The sequence below is a fragment of the Copadichromis virginalis genome, linkage group LG16 (genome assembly GCF_057382275.1).
Source record: "Copadichromis virginalis isolate Kocher_CV1m ecotype Utaka linkage group LG16, C_Virginalis_male_GT1.1, whole genome shotgun sequence".
NCBI lineage: Eukaryota > Metazoa > Chordata > Actinopteri > Cichliformes > Cichlidae > Copadichromis > Copadichromis virginalis.
In genome coordinates, this window is record NC_140633.1 from 37179948 (window position 1) to 37196132 (window position 16185).

Consider the following 16185-nt stretch of genomic DNA (forward strand, 5'->3'; position numbering starts at 1 on the left):
ACGACTTCCATTCACATCCATTGTGATATTTGATACCTGAGTTTTTGTGAGTTGTGACACCTCCAGATCATCAGTGTGTTTTTGTTTTGTTTTTTTTGGTCCCCCAAACAACTAAATTGCTTGCTCCATATAAAAAATACTGATATAGTTTGTTCATGGTTCGGGCTTCGTTGAGTTAATTTTAACACGTTGATGTTATCGCTGTGAAATGGTAACAGACATTTAATGAAGTCAAAGAAAAGAGAAATTCTTTATATTAAACGTTATTAGAATAGAATTAAAAACCCTTTGAGTAAAATCAAAATTATCTTGAGAATTTATTGCAAATGTTATGTCACCTCTGACCTGACGCGAGACTTGACAGCCTTAACATCTATGTAGAAAAGGAAATCAGCAACTGTTAACTCTGTGTTAAATGTGTAACTTGTATACTGTGGAGAATTATAGCATCTGTTTTTGTACAACAGTGTCACATTTGTGTTTATTTGTTTATGTTGATGACATGAAAACGTCAGTTCCACTGAACAGTTTTGTAACTGTTTCCTCTTAGTGAGTCCAGGTTACGCTGCTCTGATGAATGTGTGAATGTCATGTGTCGCTCAGTCAACTGTTGCTCCTCTTCCTGTCTTCAGTCACAAGGGCAGCACGATCACAGCAAACATGGTGCCGACCAGGAAGAAGATATGGTAACAGCTTTTGATGGAGTGTGGAAGGGGCTTACAGCCTTGGCCGGCATCTACCTCCTCTTCATCATTGAACACTGTATTGGCATGTTTAAGCACTACAAAGACCAGAGGGTGAGTTACCTTGATCCAGCTGCAGGTGATGGAGTGGGCCGTTATCAGACGCTAAACCTCTGTTTCTGCCTTAGGTTTTGTCTTTTGTTCAAACTCTTTTGAAGCAACACAGTGTAAGAAATGTGTATAAATATATATATAATGAGCATTGTTGCTCACAGGGCATGAAGAAGGTGAATGAGGAGGGCAAGATTGGCAGGAAGTTGTCAGATCATAAGTTAAATCGGCGCTCGGATGCAGAGTGGCTCCACCTTAAGCCGCTCAATGAAGGTTAGTGTTTGTTCGTGAATCTTTACAGCAGGTTACGAGCTTTAGCTCCTTTGGTCCTCCCGTTAACATTTCCTCCCTCTGCCAGACCCTGACAGCACAGCTGTCTCCTGCGACAACAGCCACAACGACACGCAGCTCACCGAGCTCCAGACGCCCGACTCTCCCACCAACAAGACGCCGCTGGCACCCGCAAACCTCAGTCAGTCCCCCACCAAGGAGAATGGACGTAAAACCAAGAAGCACTCGCACGGACACGGTCACTCTCATGGAGGAAACTGCCACTCGGATCAGGAGATGAAGGACGCTGGGATAGCCAGCATTGCCTGGATGGTCATCATGGGAGACGGCATGCACAATTTCAGCGATGGCCTCGCCATAGGTACCACGATTTTGTAACTCACCAGTATACAGGATTTAAATCCAGTGGCACTGAAAGCAGAGACTGAAATACCAGCAGTTTTCCAAATGATGCCCATTAGATGAGGAAAGCAGTGAGGACTATGCTGGAATGCAGTCCGGTTGGGCATGACATCACTCCCAGCTCCCATATCTGTCTCTCGAGCTTTTAGTTTTAGAGTTTATAAAAGCTTGAGCTTTTAGATCTGAGATCACTTTTAAATAGATGAAGTTCTTCACTTTAGTCATTTAATATTAACATCCAGTCATGTAACGGCACATGTCTGACAGAAAATAAGGCCTAATGGGTCTATGTTAAGTCTGAAGTCTGGAAACACGGTGCTGTTGGTCTCCCGCAAAACAGTTTTTGGTTTTGTTTTTTTTTTTCTATACCAAGCTTGAAGCTTGAACCAGCAGTCTTTTGGCAGAAGATTAATATTTAACTGGTAGATGCCCAGCAGTCTGTAGTTTCCTCTAATGGTCTGTTTCTTTCTCTTTTCTCTGACACTTTGAACTCTACAGGCGCTGCGTTCAGTGCAAACCTGACAGGTGGCATCAGCACATCAGTGGCTGTTTTCTGCCACGAATTACCTCATGAACTCGGTACGTGCACTAAGACACTGTGAAGGGGGGATAAAATAAATAAAACTGTCAAAAGCAACTCATTTACTCATTACACACAAGACACTGCACGCTTCATTTATTCAACAAGTGGAACAAAGCTGTTTTGTGGAGGCTTTGGTTCCCGTAATGATAATCAGCGTCTAAATCACCGCCTCGTGCTGAAAAGCTCTCGTCTTACTTGAACTGAAACTTGAATCAGAGCGAGTCTCGCGACCCTCCGTCCCTTGAAACTTGTTAAAAAACCAGTGGTGTCAATAATCAGCGCTGTGCTCTTCACTCCAGAAAAATGCTGGGTTTTTTGTAAATTAATGGCTTTCACACGACGGCACTGAGATGATTCGCCAATATCTGTCAGAGCAGATGATATACTGAGCCTGGCACACGCTGTTCAATACAGCTGCCGGTGCTCTCGTTTGCATTCAGCTATCCTCCTCTGAGGAGCCGTGTGATTCAGCAGCAGTGAACAGCTTTGTTCAGGCATGCTTGTTTTTTTGTAAATAACGCCGCAGTGCTCTCCTCTGCCGGTTTGTTTATAGAGAGAGGAAGAGAATTGGGCAAAGAAGACAGACAATGGGCCCGTCCACAGCAGATCAGTACTGATGATGTGTCTCATTGTGCTGCAGCGTCATTGCCTCGTTTGTGTTCTTGATGAATAGACTAGTGTCAATTACCGCTGCGTGTGAACTGGTGAATAATAACCTAGGTTTGTCTGGCTGCCCCCTCCCCTTGTGTTGATCAAGAGCACCCTGTTCTCTTATTGTTGTGTTTTAGAGGGGAAATGAGTAAAGGAGAAGAAACAGGCTTTTGAGTCTGTAATATTAAAGCGCTTAGCAGAAAGTACCAGTTAATGACCGTCTGCAAAAATAAAAAAATCAGCATATATATCCATCTCCATATCTCCATATCTAGAGAGATAGATCTATCTATATCTCTATATAGATGTCTAGATAGATCTCTTTCTTTATATATATATATATATATATATATATATATATATATATATATATATATATATATATATATAAATATATAAATAAAGAAAGAACACATTTTTAAAAATCCTTTCTCTATTTTAAGTTTCCAGATGGCTAACTGCTGCAGCACCGTCTCGAGCGGTATGTGGAGATATGCGAGCTCGGTCCCTTTGTCCCCGCGTAATTTCACATTTCCTGTTGATTCGGTGCCCGTTTCTTCAGCAGCGCTCGCTGTCGTGCCTTCACCCCCGTCGGGCAGCTTGTCAGACAAACGCAGCAGTTTGACAAGTGCACCTCTCAGCTCCTCCTCAACACAAAGACTGTCCCCCGACTGGCAGCTGGATGGAAAAGATGATGATTATAAGGGTTCTTTAACCACCCAGAGTGAAACTAATTGGCAGTGATGGGTGTGTTAATTGCGGTAGATGAGGCGGCAGCAGGCGTGTCTGAGTGTCTGACGGTTTGGAACAGGAGGGGGAAGTAGGAAAAGTTGAAGAGGGGGGCTGACAAAAAAAATGCCAGTGAAGCGAGGTGTGCGTGGACCGTCTCTGTTAAGTTCTCTCCTCTTTTCTCCGGGGTTGATTGATGGATGAGAGCAGAGTGGTAATATATTCATTGTGGTAATTAGCGAGGAAAAGAGGCCGCTTGTTACACGGCGCAGGAAATGTAGGCCACCCCCCTTCTCAGTATTCATCTCTCTCTCCAAATCCAGGGCGTTTCCGCTGAGACTCGGGCCTCTTCTCGCATTTGGCCCCGGCGATGATTGAAGAGGGTAGAGAGGCTACTGCATGCATATGTAATCATAAGTATATGAAGTGCGGCTCTGGGTTTTTTTTCCTCCACCTATGTGAAGACAGAAAGTGGTGGTGGTTGGATGCGTGTGGGAAGGTTTGTTTAGAACAAGCTCACCTCATCACTGAAGGCAAAGTGAGTCATGGAATAAACCGGAAAAATAAATAAAACTACATGAAGTGAGCCTCGCTGCTCACCGAGGAGTTCGTACTCCACAAAGAGCATGTCACTCTTCAGACGGTAAACAGAAGTCAGACATACAGCTGTCATTCTGCTTTTACCACACATATATAAACACACACACACACACACACACACACACACACACACACACACACACACACACACACACACACACACACTGTGTGTGTGTGTTGTTTAAACAAGTGTGTCTTCTGGCCAACAGGTGACTTTGCGGTGCTGCTGAAAGCCGGGATGTCGGTGAAGCAGGCTATTGTCTACAATCTGCTGTCCGCCCTCATGGCCTACGTTGGCATGCTGATTGGCACCGCGGTGGGCCAGTACACGCACAGTGTCACCAACTGGATCTTCGCCATCACAGCTGGCATGTTCCTTTATGTGGCTCTGGTGGATATGGTGAGTTGGCTGAGCGTGCTCCACAGCCCCAGAGTGATAATTGTCCCCCGACTCCGTCTCCTCTCCCACACACGGGCAGTCGCTCGTATTCTCGTTGCCTCCTGATCTGCAATGCTAATCCCAGAAAGTCTGAGTCTTATCCCAACTGGTTACTTTGTCTCTTTTATAGCTGCCAGAAATGCTTCACGGGGACAGTGAGGACCACAAGCGGTGCCAGCTGGGACACTTTATCCTGCAGAACCTGGGCATGCTGACTGGGTTCGGCATCATGCTGCTCATCGCCATCTTCGAAGACCGCATTGTTTTCGATTTTGGCTTCTAGTGGAGGACAGAGGAAGCAGAAGGAGGGGAGAGCTGGATGTATCAGTGTTGTTCTTGGCCTTCACTTGCTCTGTTTGCAATGTAACGGCCCGGTCTTGCATGCAACGTGTCTCGTTCATGGCCTGTGCCTCCATTCCAAACATGCTGCGGTAGCTTATGCATATCTCATGACTCTGGTAGTGGTGTTTATACTCTGCTCCTCCATCACTTCTCCTCCGTCAGTTCCAATCTGTCTGCTCCCCGTGAAACATAAAGAGGCAGAGTGACGGAGGAGCAAAGCTATGCCCCAACCAGGATACACCTCCTCTGTTCTGAACGTTTAAAAGAATAAAATAATGTAGATAGTGAGGTGGTGCAGGGCGTGTGTTCATACAGAGAGGCAGCTGTCACGGCTCAGCAGCTCGCCGCCTATCCATCATCACCTGTTGTTAGTGTGTTGTCGTCGTACACCTCCCCGTGTCCTCGTCTCTCATCCCCTCTGTGCTGTGTCCTGTCAGCTGTGCTGCGTACATCTGTGGTGTGTGTTTCACCTGCCATCCATCGTCGCTGTCTTATGTGATCACGTCGTGTATCAAACGCCGTCGTGCCAAGCCCCGGCCACTGGAGCAGCTCCACAGCTGCATCGCACAGTGCCCTAAAAGCGACGCCCGGCCCGGCCCCACCTGGCTGCTACATGTGGAATAAACTATTTTAGCTGGTGTTGCTTCACCTGCAAAACACGCTGACAGTTTTAAGCTGCAGTATCAAAACAGAAAAGAATTCAGCTGTTTGTGTGTAGGAGATTGTCTTAATTACTCAGTTTTTATTTTATTTTTGCTGCCATTAACTTTAGTTTTGCCCTTAGAATTATGTTTTACCGCCTAATTTTTTTAAGACTACTAAACCTTTGTAGTTTGTAGTAGCCCTTTTCAGACATGGGATAGGTAACAAGTGAGAGTATTCTGTAATTCAAACATAGGTTTCTTCTTCTTCAGTGCTTTGAATAGTTATGTTATAATTGAGACAAAAACTGTTTTTAGAGATTTTTAATGTTTTTACTGCTGCTGGTGGGATGTAACATGACGCCACCGTCACAACGTGGCCGTTTCCCACCAGCAAGCATCAGACCGCCAACCCAAATGTTTCTTAGTGGGAGTAGATGCAAATACACGCAAAGCCAATGTGACTAAAGTCATCAAAGGAGTGCATCTAAAAACTAAATTGGGAACATTCAGATCCTGTAAATGAAAGTTGTTGTTGTTTTTTTTTAAAGCGTGTCTGAAAAGGGTTACTGACAGCTGCTGCTAACAGCTGCCAAAGCCTTTACACACTAGCATTTACAGTAATCAGTGTTTTCTTTTTGTCTACTTTGGGAACCAAATGCTGCAAACGTCCAGCCAACTTTGTTCTGTAAGGGTCTAACTATCTCCAGCTAAATGAGAACGCTTCTTACTTAGGCCTCTTTGAGAGTCACAGACTTCAAAATGTGAATTAAACTTATTTTTATCTTCATAACAAGTGTTGTAGTTTACTCGATTTTTATTTAGGGTGCCTCTTTGAGTTCATGAAAGGTGCTTTGTCCCATTGGACCAAACTGGTCTGTAGTTATGGTAGGAGGTTCAGTTGTCTCATCTTCACTGATGAGACATACATCTGTAAATACATGAGGTCTGTCTAGCGTCACTTGTTGTGCAGCTAAAAGTTGAAGCTAAAAATTCTTCCTGCTAAAAGTGTTGTTTGAAGAATGAATTCCTGACAATCTGTGACAGATGACGCAAAGAGCAGTACACTCCAGTGCTTCTAAACATCCCAGCACTTCTAGTAATCGATTAACCAGGTTATCGATCCACAGCACAAAGGTTATTTAATGGGAGTATTTTTCCAACCATGTGTAGTCACTGTGCTGGCTGTGCCCAAACCTGCCACAGTGTGGATTTTCAGCGGCTGGTGCTTGACGCCACCCATCATCCCGCCCACCCCGACATTCCATTGGCTGCTCTGTGGCTCACATGCTAAAGCTACCAATCCTGGCTTCAGCTGCTGGAGCACGCAGACTTCAGTTATCCTGTCACTGTGTGACATCCATCGTCTGTCTTAACTGGCTGTAAATCGTCATGAGTCTCACCGATCTGACTGAATCATGAGTGAAGCGGTACAGACGTGTTGGGTGTTTTTATTCTTTGTACTGCAAGAGTAAAAACGGTGAAAACTTTTGTTCCTTTTTAAATGAACTGTGTGAAGATCATGGGAGGTTGTCCAGGGTGTATTGTGACGGTGTTACAAGCCTTTTGTTTTTTTTTTTAATTTTTTATTATTTTGAAGCAGATTATGTCGTGACCACAGTCGTCTTATTATCTGCACGGTTATTCTTTGTACAAGTGTTTTATTATTTCATCTTATGTTCACATGGAATTTTAGTGCAATGGGACCTGAATGTATTTTAATTCAGAATCAAATGAAGCTTATTATTTCCCCCTTTTTAAAATATAAGTTTACATCTATTTGATTGTTTTCCTCCAATAGAGACTGTTTTCTTTTTTTAAATAATTTAAACATTTACCGCCCTGTCGAGTGCTCAGTAAGACTTTGTGACACATCGCCCAAAGTTTCCTCACTGTTTCTCAGGCAGAAAGACCATGATCATATTTGCTTTGCTCTGTGTATATTTGTTTAGTGACCTGGATATAAAATGCAAAATGTGATATCCTTGCTTTTTGCCTGTCTGTACATTCTCCCCTACAGAAGGAAAATAAACTCTGGAAACTTCGTGGACTCCTGATCTTTGATGGTTCTGCCATAATCTTGCCCCTCGGTGCCTGTCTCTTATATTTACCACAACAAATTCACCGGTGATTGGCAGATGTAGTCCACAGACCTTCTGTCCACCACAGTTTCCTTCTTACATATATCACCAGAACATCTGCTCGAGCTAATGCGTAATAATTGCTTGTTAAACCCGTCAAACTGCGCTCTGGCTCTCACATTTATCCACACCGGCACAAATTGGCGGAAGAGAGCTGAGAAACCCTGTTGGCAGCACTCCTGCCAATCCTCCCCTCACTTTATCTGCTGAAGCTGGTTTGTAAATGAGTGACCCAGAAGATGGATCTGTGAAGAAACCAAACAGACTGTGCAGCTGAGTCAATGCCCTGTTCATTAGAAAAGCTGTGATTTTATTCCAGGGTTCGCATGTATCTGTCCGATGCTGCTATTGCACAGTGTCAGGTATCTGGATCAGGACTATTGGGGCTAAGAATCCTATAAGGAGTTGAGATCAGGAGGTTTGAGGGGTGACAGTGAAGTAAATTAAGGTTAAACAAGTATGAGTGCAGCTTTTGTCTCTATGGTGGATTTGCTGGTTTTCACTGGTCAAGTTTCGGTGTTAAGAAACGACTTTTTGACGTTCAGTGTTATTACAGTTTTCAATTTTCAATTCAATTTTAGTTACACAGCGGCAAATCACAACGGTCGCCTCAAGACACTTCATATTGTAAAGTAAACCCTAGAATAATACTTGCAGAGAAAACCCAACAGTATCACTCATTATGAGCAAGAACTTTGGCGACTGTGGGAAGAACTTCCTTTTAACAGTAAGAAACCTCCGGCAGAACCATGCTGAGTTTAGTTTTTATTCTGTTAGATCACTGTCAGACTTTGTAATGATTATGATATTGTGTGGAGGGCATATGTCTTCATGGTCTTGTAGACACTCAAAGCCTGAAGAAATGTGTCCATCAGCCCCTCATCAGCAAGTTTTAATGTTTTAACTGGTACTAAAACCAAATGTATTACCTCCATATTTTAAGTCATTTTAGTTTTCCAAATTCACAACAGTTAACTAATGTTTATTTTTGATATCTGGTTGTAGTTTTATTTAACTATAATAAGCTTGGTTACGTTTAGGAGAAGATTGTGGTTTGTGTTATTATCCAGTGCAGCGTGAAGAGGTCCTTTACAGGAGCTCGACCAGCCTCACTGATGTCGTCCAGCTGATGCATCGTGGCACTGACATTGTGTACGACACGTGCTCTTGTGTGTTTTGTGGATGATTATTGGTGTCATTTTTTGGCGTTGCAGGTTTGTAACATTCTGAAAAAAAGCCCAGAGAGCCTGCGTCGGTTTCTGTTCCCGATTTTTTTAATTACACGTCAGAGTGTAAAACAAATCCAGACGTAAGCCAAAGCTGAGACTACGAGCTGAGCTGGCAGAGTAGAGCGACCCCTCTTCTGATCCAGTGCTCCGCAGGAACGTTGGAGTTGAGTGTCATGGCGATGACATAATTGGTGGAGTGTCCAGTGGTGGACAGGGTGCCACGTCGCTCGCTCGTCTTGTAGACGGGCGCCAGATAACACATCCTCTCAGGAATGTCGCCTCGCTTCATGGGCTTCAACCACATCTGACAGAGAGAAGCACAGAGTGTTACAGAGGGGACGGGATGGGGTGGTCGCACCTCAAAGTGTTGGGGTGTGATCTGTTTAGAGTTTGGAAAGCAGCCGTGGTTGTGTAGAGGTTGTTTTCCTTTCATAAGATTTGACTGGTGGAATAATTCAGCTGGCTTTGGGGGTTTGCTTCGCCTCCGCTGATGACACACAAAAGGAAACAGCCCTGATTGCAGGATAAATGCACTGTGATGGGCGTGGGTGTCTTCAAAGGGGTTCAGAGGTCAGGATGGAGCGATAAGCATTCGCTGCAGTGGAAACTAACCTGGCTCTCGATTTGTTATCCAAACATTAACTTACAAATTGGAACTTTGGGGACAAACTTATAAAACAATAGCATTAACGAGCAAGAGCTCCCTTGGGCTATTAAGAAGTCTTGGTTATGCAAAAGGGATAAACTGGGCCACTCCAAAAAACATCTTTAAAAACCCAAAAAACAAAAACTGTTTGTAGACTTGCAGCCTGAAAAACTGCTCATCTGGTTCCATAACGGGCGCCTCAGCGAAGATTTGCATTTCAAAGGCAGGCGCGGCAGCCTCTGTTGTGCTGCTTTTTTCTCTCCCCACAAATAATAAACACATTTTTAATTAAGTTCCGCTCTTGTCAAGAACTGATTCTGTTAATAACTTGCCCTGAACTGTCTGAATATTAAAAAAAAGTCAGTCTCGTGCATAATTCATAGGCGCTGACTGCATTGTGAAGAAGAGAGAATGGAAAAGATTCAAACCGTAAGGAAAACTTGATCAGTGGCTGCTCTGAGCCACCGGCTCTTACTTCCATCACTCTGCTTTCATATGCCACAGCATGCCCTGCTAATTAATAAAAGGATGGGAAGGAGACAAGTGTCCTGCAGGCAGAATGTAAAATAGTGCTGAGGCTGCAGCCGAGTCCAGAGAACATCCTCCTGGGTGAAGCAGCAGCTACACCCGCAGCGGCTGCTGCTCGCTTCCTTTGCAGTATTTGTCCCTTCTTAAGTAAGAGCTGTCGCACTGGGGTTTACGAGCAACGCAACAATTAAAAACTTTTTCTTTCTGATGGCCAGAGGGATTCACACAAGCACAATCAATAAACCTCCTCCCTGCAAACTTTATGTAAGAATTTGTTATGCAACACGGCTTTTTGGGGCCTTTTTGGACCAGGTGCCTGCAGTGTTTTGCTATCAGCGCCACAAATTCATTTAACAGTGCCCACAATGAGCTTTCAAATCCACAAGCTGTAATATAAAGTATAAACCAACACGCTTCTCTCTACGTGTTTCTGCATGGGGCCTCACCAGAAAGGCATTCATAAGCCAGTTTCACACACGCGCTGCAGCGTTTACCTTCCAACCGAGGCCTTTCAAATCCAGTCATTTCAAAGTTTTGTGGGGGTTTTTTCTACTGAATTATCAGCTGGTTACAAATAATGCCTTTTTCCTCTTATTCTGCCATACACATCATGATTTTTTGCCTTGACACTGGTGCTTAAATCTGGAATAGAAAATAGTGCTGAGTGAAAACTAAATGATGCCTTTAGGCTGTGACATCAGAAAACAGTTTTTAAACAGAGCTTAATCTGTTTATCAGCCCTGAAAAACTCCATAAGGATGCGCTTTATTTGTGAGGGCTCACAACAGCTGCAAAAAATTCAATAAAAAGCACAAAATTATTAGAAATAAAAGGTGAGGACCAACATGAACGCAATGCCGATTGCTCACCACAGGCATGGAGTCGTGCAGCACTTTGGGATAGGACTCAGCAAGACGTTTGGTCTTTCTGTCCCAGCGCGCCCCATCAAGGAACAGACCTCTGATGTACACACCTGACACAAACACACACAATTCATTCTTACTGTGATATTAAAACCTTACCTTCTACAAACTGCAGATTTGGACAAACACATTTCTACATGAATTAAGCTGAACTGACCTCTGCTTGTTTGCAGAGTGCAGCAGGCTCTTCCTCTAATAGGCTGGAAAAGGGGGCATGACTTAGAGATAACTAGATGTTGGCACCCCTACAGTATGACACACCCAAATGCACAAACACACTGTCAGATTTGTAGCTTGGCAGTATAGCTTGTGTTAGCTTGGTGGGGGCCCAGCAGGGAGCTGATTGAGGATGAGACTTTGTGTGAGACTTTGACTGAGAATCTCACAGCGGAGCTGGAGGCACAGCAAGGGGCTGATGCAGGCCCGCATGTAAGAGAGAGGCAGGGATGCTTTACTTTAACTTACTTTTTCACTTTATACTTTGCTTCTCTCGTATTCAGTCAGCCTTGTGTCACTTTCATCTGTTTGTTTCTTCTCCTACACCCACCACTTGTGTTCCTCTCATTTCGCTCTCTGCTTTGAAACCTCATTTTGAATTCCCCTCTTTCATCTCTCAGATTCCTTCCTACTAAAAGTGCTCTCCATCTTCCCCGTATCTTTTATTTACCCTCATTTAATGAGAGGGGCCTTTAGAAAACCTGTCCTAATACCCTGCTTACACTATTAACCCAAGGCCACGCTCCCTCATCCTATCTGCTGTTTTCTTTCTCCTAGCAGCATCCTACCATCCGCTGGAGGCTGATTGTACTGTCTGTCATCCAGGACCTCGAAGTCAAAGCCCAGCAAATCGATAGGGATGGTGTGCTTCCTGGCGTAGTTCTGCTGGCTGCCTGTGAGAAAGGCTTGGGTGAAGAAGAATCCTGATATCCAAAATACAGCAGGCACGCCCTTGTCGTACCATTCCTGAACACACACAGAGGAAAAGAAGACATTTAGAGTCAAAACAGTCAGTGAGGAAAAGCAAGTCAAAAAATAAATGCACAGAAGAACAAGAAAGTCCATGTCAACATTACACACTGCAGGTAACTAAAGTACAATATGTTTAATATTATGTTGAGCTGCTAATTTAACCTGTGATAATTCCTGATTTATACAAACAAAAGGAATTACAGCACATATGTTATTTAAATGACAGATTGTAATGTTAAAACTGAATTCTTCACTTGATCCCTGAGATGTTTCAGTCTGGACCACAAATCAAGCGACACACACTGAGGCACAGCACTAGCATGCACTAGCATGCCACATGCTAGTGCTGTGGCATTACAATAAATGTAACCTGCCAATTCAGGAAATCACTACAGGAATAAGAAAACACTTGTAGCCTTCGACCCCCAGCCCCGAAACAAAAGTGATCACAATTTCATCCAATCACAGACCCCTCACGTCCGTCGGGATGGGGGCATTGTCCTCCTGGAAAAGATGATAAATATGATCTTTAGAGCAACTTTGTACTGGTTTGCAGGTGGACCCAACCCACACCAGCAAAATCCTCTCACAGAACAACAAAGCACCAAATCCCTGCACTGTAGGGTCAAAAGTTAAATTTTTCCTCCTTTTTTTTTTACTGATTTCTGTATTCATAAATGTTAACAGGGATTATTATTTTTACCAACATCTCCTAAACAAACATGCAGTCACAGTTAAGAAACACAGCACTTTCCAGCTCACTTTTAGGGAGTTGCGAGTGGATGCACACACACACAGTATTCTTTTCATTTGAGTGGGTACTAACAGGAGGAGGATATTTCTGCCGTGGGAACTGACAGCACTGTTCGATGAAGCGCTTCACTTTGCAGACTCACATGGTAGGTCATGTGGCTGCAAGTGTTTCCAGTGCCAACTCTGCTCATGATTAAAATGCATAATACAGCAGATCTCCCTGCCTCCTCCGTGTTGATAAGCCACTGTGGAATAAAGCACTCTTGTGTAAGTGTGCCAAGTGTGGCACAGCTTAAGGCAGATCGTTATACAGCAAAAGTATGCAATGACTTAAGTTTTTCATCCATAACACTTATGTGTAAAAAATGCGGTTAATACCTTATTAAAACATTTTTATGTTGTTATTTAATTTTTAATCAGCTTTACTATTTTTATTTTGTGCTGTGATAATACCTGACTTAGGCACGACTTTAGCTCATGTTCTCCACTAATTGGAAGGCTGGTGGTTCAATCCCTGTCTGCTCCAGTCATGCCAAATATCCTTGGGCAAGATACTAACCCCAAGATGCTCTCCGAAAGTTTTAGACCTTCATCCATTAAAACTGTAGGCATAGATTTTTTCCAGTTTAACCTGGTGAGTGATCGACATTAGGGCTGAACAACACGGTCTGCGAGGCCTCGCTCCTGTAACTTGAAGAGCTGATCTGAACCTGTTGGTGATGTTTATCGCCTTGTGCTGCATGTAGGAAAAATTTAATGCATTGATCTGGTAAGTTCATGAGCTTAATTCACAGTAAAGGACTTAGATGGGCTGGAAGTAAAATGTTACTTTCTCTGTTACACCTGTGCACTTTTCAAATGCAGCTTCCTAAACAAACTCACTAGCCACCATCTCATCCAAGTATGCTCACTTTTGGCTCAAAAAAAAAGCAAAATGGTCAGATCCTTATAACTAAACTCCAGTCAACAGACCAGAATCCAATTTATTTGATGTAGTTCTCTTGTTTTAGTCACCTGCAAGAACGTCAGTCGCTCTAGGAAGTCGTTGACGTAGCTTCCTAATGATTTGAGGCTGGGGTAGGACTTCTTCATCCACATGGCTGGGATGCGACCCTTCAGGATGCTGCTGACCACCTCCTCCAGCTCTGCAGACATCACCACGAGACCCTGCACACAAACACACCCACACATCACACACATGTGATTAACTTTCTTTGAAGCTAGCAGGAGACAGACAGGTGCGTAATGGGGAACTCTTACTGTTCTGTGGGGGGCCTTTGATACCACAATGAACTATGATGTGCTTTGTTCCCCTTGTGAGTCTTGGGCTTTCTCTTCAGTCTGGTGACGATGGAACATCTCAGAAAGAGATGTGTTCATTAAACTTACAAAGACAAGCACGCAAGTGTCTAGGCTTATTTTTCTAACCTTTGAACAACAGGACTGCAGTTATATGCAGAGGAACTTTGCTTTATTAATTTCATTTAGTCTAATTACAGTCAATCATCGAATGCTGTTTCCAAGTTTCCAAGTGTGTTTGTCGCAATTTAAGAAAAGAATAAAATAACTAATCAAAATTATATGAAGGTGTTAGAATCTATTTGGGAGTGCAACTGCTCAGACTCCTGTAATACTTGTATAATTTACAGTGGGGCAAAAAAGTATTTAGTCAGCCACCGATTGTGCAAGTTCCCCCACTTAAAATGATGACAGAGGTCAGTAATTTGCACCAGAGGTACACTTCAACTGTGAGAGACAGAATGTGGAAAAAAAATCCATGAATCCACATGGTAGGATTTGTAAAGAATTTATTCGTAAATCAGGGTGGAAAATAAGTATTTGGTCAATAACAAAAATACAACAATACTTTGTAACATAACCTTTGTTGGCAATAACAGAGGTCAAACGTTTACTATAGGTCTTTACCAGGTTTGCACACACAGTAGCTGGTATTTTGGCCCATTCCTCCATGCAGATCTTCTCGAGAGCAGTGATGTTTTGGGGCTGTCGCCGAGCAACACGGACTTTCAACTCCCGCCACAGATTTTCTATGGGGTTGAGGTCTGGAGACTGGCTAGGCCACTCCAGGACTTTCAAATGCTTCTTACGGAGCCACTCCTTTGTTGCCCGGGCGGTGTGTTTTGGATCATTGTCATGTTGGAAGACCCAGCCTCGTTTCATCTTCAAAGTTCTCACTGATGGAAGGAGGTTTTGGCTCAAAATCTCACGATACATGGCCCCATTCATTCTGTCCTTAACACGGATCAGTCGTCCTGTCCCCTTGGCAGAAAAACAGCCCCATAGCATGATGTTTCCACCCCCATGCTTCACAGTAGGTATGGTGTTCTTGGGATGCAACTCAGTATTCTTCTTCCTCCAAACATGACGAGTTGAGTTTATACCAAAAAGTTCTACTTTGGTTTCATCTGACCACATGACATTCTCCCAATCCTCTGCTGTATCATCCATGTGCTCTCTGGCAAACTTCAGACGGGCCTGGACATGCACTGGCTTCAGCAGCGGAACACGTCTGGCACTGCGGGATTTGATTCCCTGCCGTTGTAGTGTGTTACTGATGGTGACCTTTGTTACTTTGGTCCCAGCTCTCTGCAGGTCATTCACCAGGTCCCCCCGTGTGGTTCTGGGATCTTTGCTCACCGTTCTCATGATCATTTTGACCCCACGGGATGAGATCTTGCGTGGAGCCCCAGATCGAGGGAGATTATCAGTGGTCTTGTATGTCTTCCATTTTCTGATGATTGCTCCCACAGTTGATTTTTTCACACCAAGCTGCTTGCCTATTGTAGATTCACTCTTCCCAGTCTGGTGCAGGTCTACAATACTTTTCCTGGTGTCCTTCAAAAGCTCTTTGGTCTTGGCCATGGCGGAGTTTGGAGTCTGACTGTTTGAGGCTGTGGACAGGTGTCTTTTATACAGATGATGAGTTCAAACAGGTGCCATTCATACAGGTAACGAGTGGGGGACAGAAAAGCTTCTTACAGAAGACGTTACAGGTCTGTGAGAGCCAGAGATTTTCCTTGTTTGAGGTGACCAAATACTTATTTTCCACCCTAATTAACTAATAAATTCTTTACAAATCCTACCATGTGAATTCATGGATTTTTTTTTTCACATTCTGTCTCTCACAGTTGAAGTGTACCTCTGGTGCAAATTACTGACCTCTGTCATCATTTTAAGTGGGGGAACTTGCACGATCGGTGGCTGACTAAATACTTTTTTGCCCCACTGTAGCAACACTGCTTGTATGAATAACAGTAACACACAGACTTTTACGTAGACAAAAATTATATGCAGGATAATGTCAACACTTTCCCTGGTTTAACAAAGAGAGGATGTATATTAGGTTGTTGCACCCAACTGTATTCTGCTGAATGTTTATAGTATCTGATTTCTGAGGATGCATTACCAGTGTTTCCTCTATAATCATTCAGCAGAGATGTGCGTCCACACATGAATTATTACTTTCACTGAACAGAAATGTAAAATCAATGATGATTCATCAT

At 43.5% G+C, this 16185-nt stretch overlaps 2 protein-coding genes across 4 annotated transcripts in view; one reads left to right on the forward strand and one right to left on the reverse strand.

Annotated features, from left to right (window-relative positions):
* Window positions 1–7516, forward strand: part of slc39a10 (solute carrier family 39 member 10) — a 42637-nt gene extending 35121 nt beyond the window's left edge. For both annotated transcript variants that reach the window (XM_085434658.1, XM_085434659.1), the window contains 6 exons: window positions 633–797; window positions 959–1067; window positions 1153–1446; window positions 1986–2066; window positions 4260–4450; window positions 4620–7516. In XM_085434658.1, the coding sequence (XP_085290784.1) occupies window positions 633–797; window positions 959–1067; window positions 1153–1446; window positions 1986–2066; window positions 4260–4450; window positions 4620–4772 (993 nt within the window). In that variant the 3' untranslated portion in view covers window positions 4773–7516. The remainder of the gene's footprint in view (window positions 1–632; window positions 798–958; window positions 1068–1152; window positions 1447–1985; window positions 2067–4259; window positions 4451–4619) is intronic.
* Window positions 7517–8865: 1349 nt separating this feature from the next.
* dnah7 (dynein, axonemal, heavy chain 7) overlaps window positions 8866–16185 on the reverse strand; it is a 76765-nt gene continuing 69445 nt past the window's right edge. For both annotated transcript variants that reach the window (XM_085434661.1, XM_085434660.1), the window contains 4 exons: window positions 13676–13828; window positions 11725–11902; window positions 10886–10989; window positions 8866–9146 (listed from right to left, as the gene is read on the reverse strand). In XM_085434661.1, coding sequence (XP_085290787.1) covers window positions 8940–9146; window positions 10886–10989; window positions 11725–11902; window positions 13676–13828 — 642 coding nt within the window. In that variant the 3' untranslated portion in view covers window positions 8866–8939. The remainder of the gene's footprint in view (window positions 9147–10885; window positions 10990–11724; window positions 11903–13675; window positions 13829–16185) is intronic.